The sequence below is a fragment of the Dasypus novemcinctus genome, chromosome 26 (genome assembly GCF_030445035.2).
Source record: "Dasypus novemcinctus isolate mDasNov1 chromosome 26, mDasNov1.1.hap2, whole genome shotgun sequence".
NCBI lineage: Eukaryota > Metazoa > Chordata > Mammalia > Cingulata > Dasypodidae > Dasypus > Dasypus novemcinctus.
Window position 1 is genome coordinate 22,978,092 of NC_080698.1, and position 13,473 is coordinate 22,991,564.

Genomic DNA, 13,473 nt, shown 5'->3' on the forward strand with positions numbered 1-13,473 from the left:
CAGAGTCAAAGCGGAGAAAGGATTCATAATAGATTGAAAAACTCTTCCAAGGGTTCTGGATAATGGATCACTGTATTGATGGAAAGTTCTATCTTTGGCCCTGGCCTCTTGTACATTTTTATCTACAACTTGGCAAAAAAGATGGATTTATTAAATTTGTGAGTGGTGTGTTGCCAGGAGGTATAGATCAGAAGTTGGATGACAAATCATCATCTCCCAAGCTCCCAAAAGGCAGAAATGATGGATAAAAATTAAATATAATGTAGTAGAGAAGCAACAGGCTGTGGATGATGACGTAAGAGTTCATTTTGGTTCAAATCCCAGCACCAGGGCTTGTACAGCTAGTGATTTAGTATAAGGGTGTTTTTTTGTTTGTTTGTTTTTGTTTTTGTAGAATTGGAGATAGTAGTAACTTAAACGGTTTTCGCATGAGGTTAAAATATAAAATAATGTGAAACAAATGAGTTTTCGGTAATACTAGCTCATTTGCTTTTGGTCTTGTTTTTAGGTTTAAATAGAGTATCTACTTTAACGTGGAGCTGATGATCAGTCACATGAAAAAGATCAGAAGCTCATTATTGCCCTTGTAATTCTATGATGCATTATTTCTATCTTGTTTTTAATCCTCCCCCAAGAAGCACGTGTAGACATTTTTCTCTTAATGACCTCCCATGACATTTTAATTCCACAGATATGCTGTATATATGATTGTGCATTGCATGTATATCTATGTTTTATACATAAAAAAGGTTCTTTTGTCCTTGCCAAGAACCAATTTTTATACCACTAGAGGCAGTATCACCCTTCTGAGACTATGTGCCATAAGGTAGGAAGACCTCAGGGTTTCAGATTGCACCGAGAATGTTCTAAGGTCAAGGTCACAGAAGTGTATGTGTCCAGATTTTTAAGATAAGTTTTTAAAAAATTACAAATGTACATCAAGTATGAATTCTCAAAGTAAATATCTTCATAGATCAAACTAACATCCTACCCCAGAGGTCACTTACCAATTTAGCAAGGGTTCCTCACAATCTTTGGTGTATGCTACGTCATTAGTTTTAATTTGTATTTGTTTTTTATTTATGTGATATGGTTCCGTAATAATTATTTTGCAACTTCTTTAGTTCTACTGAATGGTGTGGGATCTTCCAAGTCTCCTTTTAAAATTTCTAGTTTTTAAATAAATATAAGTCTTAACCAGGTAATATAGTTTCTCTTCTCCCTTCCTCTAGAGGTCTTGTGATTTCTTAAATATGCTTCCAGAGATTAGTTTTTGGACATATAGATAAGTATATATGGTTATTATATTCCCATTTTGTGAACAAACATCATGCATATTATGCAAACCATTATTCATGTTCTTATTTTCTTTACTTAAAAATTTAACTTGTAGGGAGCAGAATTTTCCTTTTATGGTATGAACTATAAATGTTTTTTTCTGTCAATTTTTTTTTTAGAAGGTGCCAGGGACTGAACCCAGCAACTTGTACGTGGGAAGCTGGTGCTCAACCCTGAGCTACATCCCCTCCCCAATGAGAGTTGGTTTTTTCCTTTGTTTATTTTGTTTTGTTTTTCAAAGATATCAGAGATTGAACACTGGATCTCATACATGGGATGCAGGCTTTCAACCACTGAGCTATGTCTGCTCCCCTGTCCTTTTTCTTTTGATGTTTCTTATGGTGGTGTCTGCCATGCAGAAAATTACAATTTCTTTTAATGTCTTTGATATTATTAGTGCTTTCTCATTTTTGGGTTTTACACAATTTGTGCAAGTGCTTCCTCTGCTCCAAATTTTCCCATGATTAATTCTATTACCTATATTTATTTATTTTAAATATTTAAATCTTTGATACATTTGGAATTTATCCTAGAGTAAGATTATCTATTTTGAGTTATTGCATATAATAATGCAGTTTGCATAGTTGCCACTAATGGATGTTTAAATTTATAACAATTCCTTCATATTGTGACCGTTGTTGAAATGTAATATGCCTTCTTGTGAATACACATATTTTTCTAGGGTGGTTTTTGGGGTAAAGCAGATTTCTAAGCTATAAGGTATGCACATGTACGTATGACATACATTTCAAAATACATAACAGTATTTTGAGGGGTCTTAGAGAAGGAGTCTGCAAACATTTTTTTTTTATAAGTGATCTTTTCCACTTTATGGTATATATATATATTTTTTTAAGATTTATTTTTATTTATTTAATTCCCCCCCTCCCCCAGTTGTCTGTTCTCTGTGTCTATTTGCTGCGTCTTGTTTCTTTGTCCGCGGCAGGGAAAGTGTGGGCGGCGCCATTCCTGGGCAGGCTGCACTTTCTTTTGCGCTGGGCGGCTCTCCTTACGGGTGCATTCCTTGAAATTGAGTACTTGTTATGCCACTTCCTACATGAGGTTAAGTTTCCTAGTTTCTGAACATAAATATCCTTATCTGGAAGATGGAGAAACTACTACGCAACACAATTTCTTAAAAGGACCAAGAAGATAAAATGTAGAAAGTTTTTCATCATAGTGCCTGGAATATTCTCCAAATGGATGATGCACCGTTGATGTCATTCTTCACCCAGCCCTTTAATAGTAGGGCTGGAATTAGGGCAACAAAAGCTCAGTAATCAAGACAAATGTGATTTCGTTGCATTAATTTTGATTGCTAACTTTCCATTTTGCCTCAGGTTCCAATGTGCCTTTTGCACAGGACTTTTACTCATCCTGTCTTTATTTGAAACTTTGACATTTTGTTCATCATGGACTTTTAGGCGTTCATTTCGATTTTTTAAAATATTGTGCTAAAATATTACCTGTCTTGATGCCTCAGTTTTTCGAGGTCCCCTTAAATGTTGTACCCAAGGTGAATGCCTCCTTTGCCTCATTTTTGTTCTGGTCCTCTGTGACATGTGTATTAACTGTCTTCTGGGTTCAAAACAAAAAATCATGGAGCTTCTTTTGTCTTTGGACTGTGTACTAGGAAGAGAAATTAGCAATGTTAAGGAAAGAGAGACTTGATGGGGATGTCACTTTAGAAAGCTCTGTCAGCAAAGGACCCCTGATTAGGTGGAATGAAGGGAGCTGTCAATGTTCTTTCTTCATTACAACTTCTGCGAAATCCTTCCAGTTTCCTTTCTAGATACCCTTTATTGGAACTTACACTATCAGCTTATTGAAATGGAGAACACTACAAGTTGAAGTCACTTGTTCAAAGTGTGACAGAGACACATGGAACCCATCATGTTGTTCTAGTTTTACCTCATAGATGTGGCACTTTATTTCTAGACATTTCCCCAGGGAGTATTTAATAGATAATACAATTGGGAGCATGCCCTCATCCTGTCTCCACCCTCTCAAGTGTTTTCCGGGTCCTCAACTCCATCAACACCAGGCCCCTTGGTTGTTGAGTGAGGACATCATAAAACTGCCTTTAATTTCTTGTCCTTTCCTTCTCAGCCCTTATGTCAGTGGGTAGGTATTCGATCATTCGCCTTCCCAAATACCAAACTCACCAATTCTGTCTCTGGGTGTTGGTTTGTTTGTTTGTTCTTTTTTCCACTTGTTACTGGAATGTCTCATAGAATGGATGGAGCTGAGTCTCTTAAAGAAAATATGGAGCTTAATACTGATAATAGAGAGCCATGGTGTGAAAAAGTCCTTCCACACAAACACAGGAAATCCTAGCCTTGTTTAAACCAGACGTTCACTATCAGTTTTGTTTGCCTCCCTGGGATGCAGCTCTGACCTTTCAGAATAATGCAGGGCTACTTCAGCAGGCCTCCCCCACATAATGGCTTTCGTGCTGATATACCATTGAGGCAGAAGAGTTCAGGTGAGCCGCAGCTCTTCCTAGGAAGACTTTCAGAGGGTTCTTATCCCTTGACCTCTGTGTTACCAAAGTAAAAATTTACAGCAATTGACTTCAGAGCTTGTTACCTCTCCTTTTGTCTAAATGAGATCTTTAAGCCATTATGCCAGTTATCCCTCTCCTTTAGGGAAGGAAGAGAGGGGGGAGAGAGATGGAGGAGAGGAATCAGGAGATGTTATCATGATATATTCCATCCAGTAAGCATTCTGGATTTTTATCTATATAATTTGACATTTTTCTCTTAGTGATGAATGTAGAAAGCCTCGAATAAAGTGTTAGTCTTCTTAAACCAACAGTCTGAATATCTCCTATATTTGTTAGTTATAAATAGCAAAACACTTACTCAAGCTGCTTCAAACATAAAGACCCCTAAGGATGAAAAGTCTAGAGATGAAATTTAAATGTCAGGCATGATTTGATCAGGCTCTCTTCTCTATTTTTCTTCCCTGCTCTTACTCCTGCCTTTTTATTTGTCCACTTTGGCTTCCAGCTAATTCCTTCCTGGTGGCAAGTTCATGCCCTCCTTCCTAGTTCATATTCGGGGGCAGGAAGCCATTTTGTTTTCCCTCAGGCTTTGAACAAAAGTCTAGTGCCTCACTTTAAATGAGATAACCCAAACCACTCCACTGATGGGGAAAATCCCAGGTATGAATTGCTTTAATCCTAGATTAGTACCCCTTCTTGAGTCAATCTCTTGTCAAGGAGAATGGAATTGTGCTTTTTGCCAAATATCAGCCAGATTCAATTCCAGCAGATGAGGGTGAGGTTACATCATCCCAGCCTTCTGAAGGAGGAATGGTTCCCCAGAAGAAAGTATAGATAATAATGTTAATTGGGCACTTAGTATACGCCAAGTACCTTTGGAAATACGCTCCTGTAATAATTTATTTAATCCTCCTCAAAACTCTGTGGTTACTTTTAGGAATGTGTCAGCTGCGGTTGGATATTGGCTAGACTTTTGACAAATGTGTTATATGCCTGTTTGTTTCTCCAGCTCTTGCTGGAAGAGTTCTTACAGAATTTAGAATTCTTAGCAGTTTTAGAGACCCACAGATGTACCCCTGTAATTCTCATGTAAGTTGAATCATTTTAAGACTTGTTCCCTGCCACATTCAACTCTTTCCAGAATTGAATCAGGAAAGAACAGCTATGTGACATGCTTGTCATCCTTCTCCCCTCTGTCACCCATGACAGACATTGCTAATTGAACTCACCTTTACCAATAGGTAATCATCCACTCTGAGTCATTTGGAGCATGTGAGTTAAAGCTTATTTGCCATCTTTGTATTAGAATTTGAGTTGTCAGTTTCCTTGCTCAGCATTTTCTCCAGGATGCCACATGACCATTTCAGTCCTTGGTTGAGAGTGGAGGGTATGTCTGTGTGGACAGTCAGAATTCTAATTGAACTAATCTCTGACAAGAGTGATGCTTGAAATAGACCTTACTTGAAGGATGAAAAATTCAGTTCCGGAACCAACTTATCTAGTTTTGTTTGGCATTGGAAAAGAAGAATTGTGAGTTTTTGCTTAATAGCTTAGATGCTTATTGTAACCAATTCCATTTTGTGTTCACAAGAAGCAAAACCAAAATTGGCCCAACTTTAATCAACACTAGTTTGATTTTGAGTTGGATAAGTGGTGGAGATTTTCAGTGGTTGTTTGGACATGGGGTAGATTTAACCTGAAAGATACAACTTTTTAATCCTGGAAAGCATATACATATGCATAGATACAGACTTCCCATCTTTGAAAGACTCTTAGAATCCTCCAGTCTCTCTCTCTCTTTTTTTTTTAAAGATTTATTTCTCTCCCCGCCCTCCAGTTGTCTGCTCTCTGTGTCCATTGGCTTTGTGTTCTTCTGTGACCACTTCTTTTTGTTGCGTCATCTTGCTGTGTCAGCTCTCCGTGTGTGCGGTGCCATTCCTAGGCAGGCTGCACTTTTTTCACGCTGAGCGGCCCTCCTTACAGTATGCACTCCTTGCGTGTGGGGCTCCCCTATGCGGGGGATACCCCTGCATAGCAGGGCACTCCTTGCATGTATCAGCACTGCGCATGGGCGAGCTACTCCATGGGTCAAGGAGGCCCGGGGTTTGAACCGCAGACCTCCCATGTGGTAGGTGGACGCCCTAACCACTGGGCCAAGTCCGCTTCCCCTCCAGTCTCTTAATAGCATATGTGTTTATAGTGCAGGCCTTACTTGCTTGCACCTTATACATCCATGCAGGCATCTCTAATCTGTCAATTCCTTTTTAGCCTCTACTTGGCCTCGAAACCTGTGGCTCTGTTCTTCAGGTAGTTGTTGCTCTTTCAAATACCCTTAATTTTTACAACAGGAAATAGGTTCCCGAGAGGCTTTGACAGATTCTAATAATCTTGACAAGATTAGAACCTGGAGCTCCTCCCAATTTAGACATTAGCCTTGTTTTACTTTTAACCTGAAATTAGTTTTAGCAGCCAGTCCTAAAATAGAGACCCAGGGAAGTTAGTCAGATAATCATTAAAAAATGATCAAAGTTGTTACCATTTCTGGTATTTTATTATTGTCAATTATTGGTAGTTGCCTTAAAATACACCATTGATGTGAAGCAGAAGAACTAAGTTTTTAGCCCCTAAATTGAAAACCAAAAGTTTGACAACGTATTTTATTATATGGAAGGTAAATTTACATTTTCTTAACTGGCTTAAAAGTTAAAATATTCCTATTTGCATAGATGAATGACTTTACAATGATACTTAAATAAAGTGAAAACAATGGAGATCAGCAAGATGAATGCTATCTGCCTTTTTCATTTCTTATATATATAACATTAAATGCACAAAAGATAATTAAGCTACCAGTACTGGAGAATGCAAAAGAATTGTAAGCTGAATCCTGTTAAGTTTTTTAATTAAAAAATTGAATAATTTAAACATCTGTGTTCGATTTGGGATGAAAAACATTAATTATAAAACTAGGTAAAAAATGAATACATGCATTTTGGGATTGTGGCTGTTGGTTAAAAGTAGACAACAAGATGCAGAGCAATAAGCCTAGATCCAGGTAATAGTTTTGATAAAAGTTTCTTGAGGGAGGCATTAATAAGCATATTTGACTTGAAACAGCACATAACATGTATATTAGTTTTGTTTTTAATTAGATTTAGACAGAATTCATTATTTTTAATGGCTTTTTCTTAGTGAATAGAAACCATTATTTGGATATATTGTGGTAAATTAAATTCCAGGTGTATGCTTATTTTCTGTAAAGAACCTCTTATGTATTTAAAAAAACAAATGTTTAGAATGTGAATCATAGATAAGTACTTGAAATTCCTTGCTTTTAGACTAAAGTATGATTTATGTGCTCTAAAAATACAACCTTTTCTTCTCTTTCTCTTTCCTCATATCATTCCCTAGCATAGAACTATACTGAAGTAAGAGGATTCACTTAAATTATAGAGAAATCTTATTGTTGACCAGTTATATTTATTTGTTAAAGCAATATTGCTTGGAATGAGGGGATATTATTTCTCTCAGATTTTATTTGATTTTTTTTTTCAGTATAACTACTTTTGGTTTAAAACTCATACTTGTCAACCCAGTTCTTTGGGCTAAAATCAGCCTGAAAGAAACAGTAAACATCAAGTGGGATCTTGTGACATGAGCCTAGATTTAGAGTATTTGCCATTATTTTCACTTGAGGAAATATGTCTGCCTTAAAGAGGCCAGGTGGAATCAATCTCCAGCTGTGTGATTTATTCGCCCTACTCTAGAAATATGTCTTCCTGATGCTAGTCTTCTGAATTGTAGCAACTCAGAATGAGAAAAATACAGTGACTTGTTAATGGTACGCTAAGGAGGTAGAAGTGGGTTATTTTAATGCATAAATGAGCCATAAATTAAGTTAATAATGTTTCTTAACTGTAACTTTTAAAGGTGAATTTCTCCAACCTCATGTAAGTTTTTTTATATCACCTTAAAATGATGAAATATTACCTATGCTTGCTCTTTTTTCTTTAGGTTAACCCCTCTGTACAAATTCTTTCCATGCCAAAATAATATGACAACCTTTGTGTATATAAAATAATAAAAACAAAGAAAGAATGTGGTGGAGTGGAGGAAGCTCAGTGGTTGAGGACCTGCTTCCCATGTGCAAAGTCCTGGGCACCTCCTAAATAAATACATACATACACACACAATAAATAACATTACCATAAAAGAGGAGAAGTATTCCATCTGGATTATCTCATATAATCCTCAAAACCACCTTTTTACATGAATACCATTGATTTTTTCCCCATTGCACAAATGAGCCTGAGACACAGACAACTTTTAAGTAAATTACCCAAGAGCTTTCCAAGGGAACCTACAGGGAATTGGGGCAACTATGTTCCCTTACACCAATTTCTCAACTCTTTTCCTGGTACTAAGTGTTTAGTCAATATTTAAATGAATAAATATAGCGATGGATTGGTTAACAAGACTAATTTTGTTCCTTGGTTGACTTTGTTTGAGAGGTCTGTTAAAACATAGAAAACAATAAGACAACTTTAAAAATAATCATGTTTCACAAAAAAACATTGAAAGCAATGGTTCTGCTACAATCTTTCCTTAAAAAACATAAACAAAAACAACACAGTCACCCCGGGAGGGCTTGGTAAATTTGCATACAGGCTCTTTCATACAAGTCACTTATTTGCAGATTATTTTACTTTGTTTCAGTTCAGTCTAATTTAATGTAGTAATGAAGAGAAAAGGGGTATTTACTTTTGAAGATAACATCTTGCACGTTGACTTCAAGGGAGTGAGGAAGAAGTCAGCAGGCGGGTCAATAAAAATAAAACCAAAATAGTGCACAGAGAACATGCTCTAGTGTCTTTATAAGATAGAACTCTGTCACATTCACAGAGTTCTGAGGCATTTATTTATACTGAAAATATATGGAGGAGGTAATTGCCATATGTAGGGCTCTGTACCAGACCCGAGTATAAAGTTGAACAAGACAAAGGAGGAACCAGCTCTCCTGGAATTTACCACCTAGTTGGGCAAATGTATCAAGGAGTAAACGATGAAGGACAGTAGTGCTAATGAGATCCAAAGGAACCAGGCTGCAGTATGAGGAGATCATGGAACCCTTGAACGTTTTCTTGAAATGCCTCTCTGATCAATGGCCAGGAAAACTAAGATCAGACCTTTAGTAAGGGGTTTCAGATGCATTCATTGAATTCATTAAAAAGAAAAAAACCTTTTTTTTACCATAGGTTGAGTAAGAAACACTGTGAAGTTCCCTTGGTACTTACCGATTGCCAATGTGTCTCCATCAAGATCTAATTCCTGTGAGATTTCCTACCAACAGTTGAACGGGAAATTATTTTCCGCAGCCCAGACTGCCCTTTGGTCTCTACCCCGCCCTCATCCGTTCCCCCCAAGCCCTTCTGGAAATACAACCTTGTTATATGGTTGGGATGTCCGAGTTGGTGAACTGTTCAAAATAGTTTGTCAGCAGCCAAAATGCAAATACGTGGCCATTCCAAGAATAAGAGGAAAGTGAAATGCAAAAAGCTTCCCCTTTCTTATTTCAAATGGGTAAAGTCATACCTGAGAGAACTTCTTGCTGATTGTTTTTCCCCAAAAACTTGGCTTAAGTTAAACACAGTCTTTATTTAGTGTCATGTTTTTTACTTAAAAGCATTTATTCAAAGTTCTCAAAAACAAAAGATTCAATATTGGGAGACTTGTGCAACTGCAAATGATTAATGATATAATTCTCCGTCCTTTATAAAGTGTCTTAACGCCAAAGAGATTTATACAGTGTAGAATGGCAATGGTGCTTTGATGTGAGAATAGGTAATCAATACTTGCAAGCTTGGAAAAAGCGTTCTATTTCCTCCACTAATGACATAGGGGTTTTTGCAAGGCAAGGGTGTGTGGAGCATGAAGCACTCCAAAGAAGAATTAATTTAAAATCTGAAGTGGAAGATCAGTTTCAATTAAAATTGCACTTGAACGTATATTGGGTGGAAGCATGAAAGTAAGCATGTAGTCTGCTTAAATCTTCAGATTGTTACCAGTGAATAAATGAATCCCACTGGTATGGGCTCTGATTATATTCTTATAGAGTGCTAAATTATATTTCATCCTTGTATGGAAGGTTATGAGAAATAATATGAATGGCAAGTACTTTTCAGAGGTTGCAGAGAATGTTTTTTAATACTAGGGTAATTATCAGATGTCTGTGTGTTTTTACAAATGATGGCTTGTATTCTTGTTTCATTGGAGTCATACCTGTTTGAATTTATTTTACCATGCCCCATAGCAATTTTCTTTATTAAGTGCGATTTATTTAGGACCGATGAGTTTCTCGAAGGCTTTTCCTATGTGTGTGTACTAGTGTGTACACATACACATGATATTAAATATGAGTTTCCATAATCTTGATCTACAGGCCCAATTGTGGCTAACCAAAATTCATGTTTTGATCAGCTATCAACAGACAACTGGGGTGGGGGCGAGAAGAGGAAATAAATCTTTAAAAAAAAAAAATGTAGTTCAAGTGACTGAGCCTCTGCTTCCCATGTACGAAGTCCTAGGTTCAATTCCCGGTACCGCCTAAAAAAAAGAGATATATATATATAAAATCACATTATTCAATTTTTCAATGGATTCTTTTGCCATCTGGTAGAAAATCTAAACAGTGATAATTGGGTCATTTAACATGTCCCCTTTCCCCCATGTTTTTCTTCAAATATATAAACTCAAGAAGTAAAGTTTGACCAGAATCAGACAGGTACTTCATTCTTTTTTTTTTTTTTTTTAACATGCAAATGCATACTTTGCTCATTTATGACTCATCACATCTTAGGGAGCTTGACCAAGAGATAAAACCACATGATTAAAACACCTTTTACCTTTCCAAATTCAGTTGGAGTCCTACATGCGAGAAAGAGAATGATGATTTTAACTTTTTCTAGAAGGTGTTATGGTGCTTGTAAATGATGTTTGAAGGTGTTGCAAGGTTTCTAGATCTTTGCCAGTCAATAAAGATGTTCTTTCTGAGAGTCCTTCTTAATCTTACTGTTTGGAATTAAGATGGAAGAGTAGGCAAAAAGCTGGGCCTGCTTATTTGTTGGATAGCAAGAGTAAGTGCCATTTTTAGAGAGCTGCAGCAACTGCTCTTGTGATCATGGAGCTTCCTTCCACCACCAGAACTGAAAAGGCTCTCTGTGTTTGCCTCTTTTTTGAAGGTATCGTTGTTGATAACTGCTGTGGAGTATGTCAGACATGGGAATGGGGAAAACACAGCAAATGGGCGCTTGGCAGCGGGGATGGGTGCCAGACGTGGCTCTTCTTTAGGAGAAGGCCGATGGTAAGGGTTCCTGTGTCCTCCACATCCCAGGCTAGGTGTATAGAGGATGTGTCAGAGTACTCGTTGGTGGATGGGTCGGTCCTCTGCAATCATTTTGGCCATTCATCCTCTTCTGATTGTGAAGAAATTTAAAGCTGAAGTTTCATGAGTTGTGCATATGTGTTCTTGTGTACATACATGTGCACATAAACACAACACTCAACTTTATTGACTGGGAAGCCTGAGTTGTGTCTCCTAAAAACTGTAAAGTTTAGACTTTTAATTCTATATCCAATTCTCAAAAAGGGATTCAACTTACTCTTTCCAGCAAAGTGGTCTTTTCACCAAGCTGTTCCTGCTTTATGTCACGTAGGTCAAAGGTGTAGGGTGCAGGAAAATCTCAGGACTTGTTATCAACTTGTCCCATCTATACTTCCTTTTGCGAAGAAGTGAACGCACTGTGCTGTCCCCACCTCTCTCTGCCTGATCGGTGCCTATCTTGGTTTCCTACGCCTACCCTAACGAAGTACCACGGCCTGGATGACTTCAAACTGTAGAAATGTCTTGTTTTTGTAGGGTTAGAAATCGAGGTGTGGGCAAGGCCAGCTCTACGGAAGGAGCCTTCCTGGCCTCGGGCAGCTTCTGGTGGCCCCTGGAGTCCTTTGGCTTGTGGCAGCGCAAGGCCAGTGTCCGTCTCGGCCTTCACGTGGCCGTCCTCCCCCTGTGCCCTAGTGACATTCTCTCTGTCCACATTTCCCTCTTCGTGTCTGGACACCTGTTACTGGATTTAGAGCTCACCCTCATTCAGCTGGACCTTATGTTAAGTAGTTGCATCTGCAGATAAGGTCATCTTCATGGGTGCCCGGGGTTGCGGGTGAGCATAGTTGATTGAAGGAGCACAGTTCAACCCAAAGCATTACCCGAAAGTTATACTTTTTGGTCGTCGTCTCTTCCTTTATTTCTGTGGCATGTGTCCCAAATATGTTTTAGTGACATGAGTACTGAGTGCAGTCTGATAGAAACTTTTATGCCCATTGCCTGTGAGAGAGAGGGCGGGGAAGAGGGAGTGAGGAGGGAATGTGAATGGCTTTACACACAAGTAGATAAACTCTGGCCAAATTGAAAAATCTTTCACAATTTGCCAAAGGAAAAATCATGCCTCATTACCTACATTATTTGCGATGGCTTTCATCCAGTTTTGGGTTGCTTTAAATTTTTTCTTTTTTTTCTTTTTCCTGTTCACAAAGTCCTTAAGAGTTAAGAAGGAGGTAGTGTTTAGTACACTGCTTAGAACAAGAAAATATGCTACATTGGTTTCTCATCAATAAATGCTCTCTCTTAGAAAACTTATTTTAAATAAGTTTTTTATAAATGCCCTTCTAGGCAACTTCCTTTATCTAATTGAAGGCAAAGTTAGAAAAGTTAGGGTGCAAATCAAGAAGCAAACTGTTTTAAGTAACATGTCTTTCCTTAATCCTTCTGGCCACATCAAGCAAATGGCTTTTGTTCCGTAGCTGTCAACACTCTGGCCTCTTTCAAGGGGAGACAGGCAGGAAACTCATCTTTGGGAGATGTAGGGTTCCACTTCCCAGGTCTTGCTCCTTCTATCCTTGACCCTTGAGCCGTTAGCATTGAAGTGTTGTTTTCTTTTGCCAGGTGCCTACGGTCCTGAGCACTGGGTCACGTCCAGTGTCAGCTGCGGGGGTCGCCACCAGTCTCCTATAGACATTTCAGACCAGCATGCAAAGGTTGGCGAAGAGTACCAAGAACTGCAGCTCGATGGCTTCGATAATGAATCCTCTAACAAAACCTGGATGAAAAACACAGGGAAAACAGGTAGACTGTGTCTTCCTTACCTGTCCACAGATCAACCTGAAATAGTTCTGGATGTCTCTGGAATTTACCTTTACCAAGATTTTCTCCTTAAACAGTGTATGTTGCTGTGGAGAACTTCTAACTGAACAAGACACACCAGAACAGCTGTGTGTCTTTGGGCAAATTATTTAACCACTCTCTACCTCAGTTTCTGAAAAATATGCAAAACATAGATAATAAACTTGTTATCAGCCCCATAGGGTTGTGATATCCAAATGAACCATTATGTGTAAAGTGGATGGAATGATTCTATAACGCAGCACTATATATGTGTCTCATATTGTTATTAATTCTAACTACTACTAGCGCATTGATGGGGGGTGGGGGCGGGGGGGGTTTGTGAGGTGAGATTTTCTTGTACTGCCCAAGTTAGCCTGTACTGACCCAGATTTTCAGAAGCCAGTTCTGTCCAGTA

At 38.2% G+C, this 13,473-nt stretch overlaps 1 protein-coding gene across 4 annotated transcripts in view; it reads left to right on the forward strand.

The window, feature by feature from the left end:
* PTPRG (protein tyrosine phosphatase receptor type G) overlaps positions 1 to 13,473 on the forward strand; it is a 698,663-nt gene that overhangs the window by 385,265 nt on the left and 299,925 nt on the right. For all 4 annotated transcript variants that reach the window (XM_058288185.2, XM_058288182.1, XM_058288184.2 and 1 more), the window contains exon 3: positions 12,840 to 13,019. In XM_058288185.2, the coding sequence (XP_058144168.1) occupies positions 12,840 to 13,019 (180 nt within the window). The remainder of the gene's footprint in view (positions 1 to 12,839; positions 13,020 to 13,473) is intronic.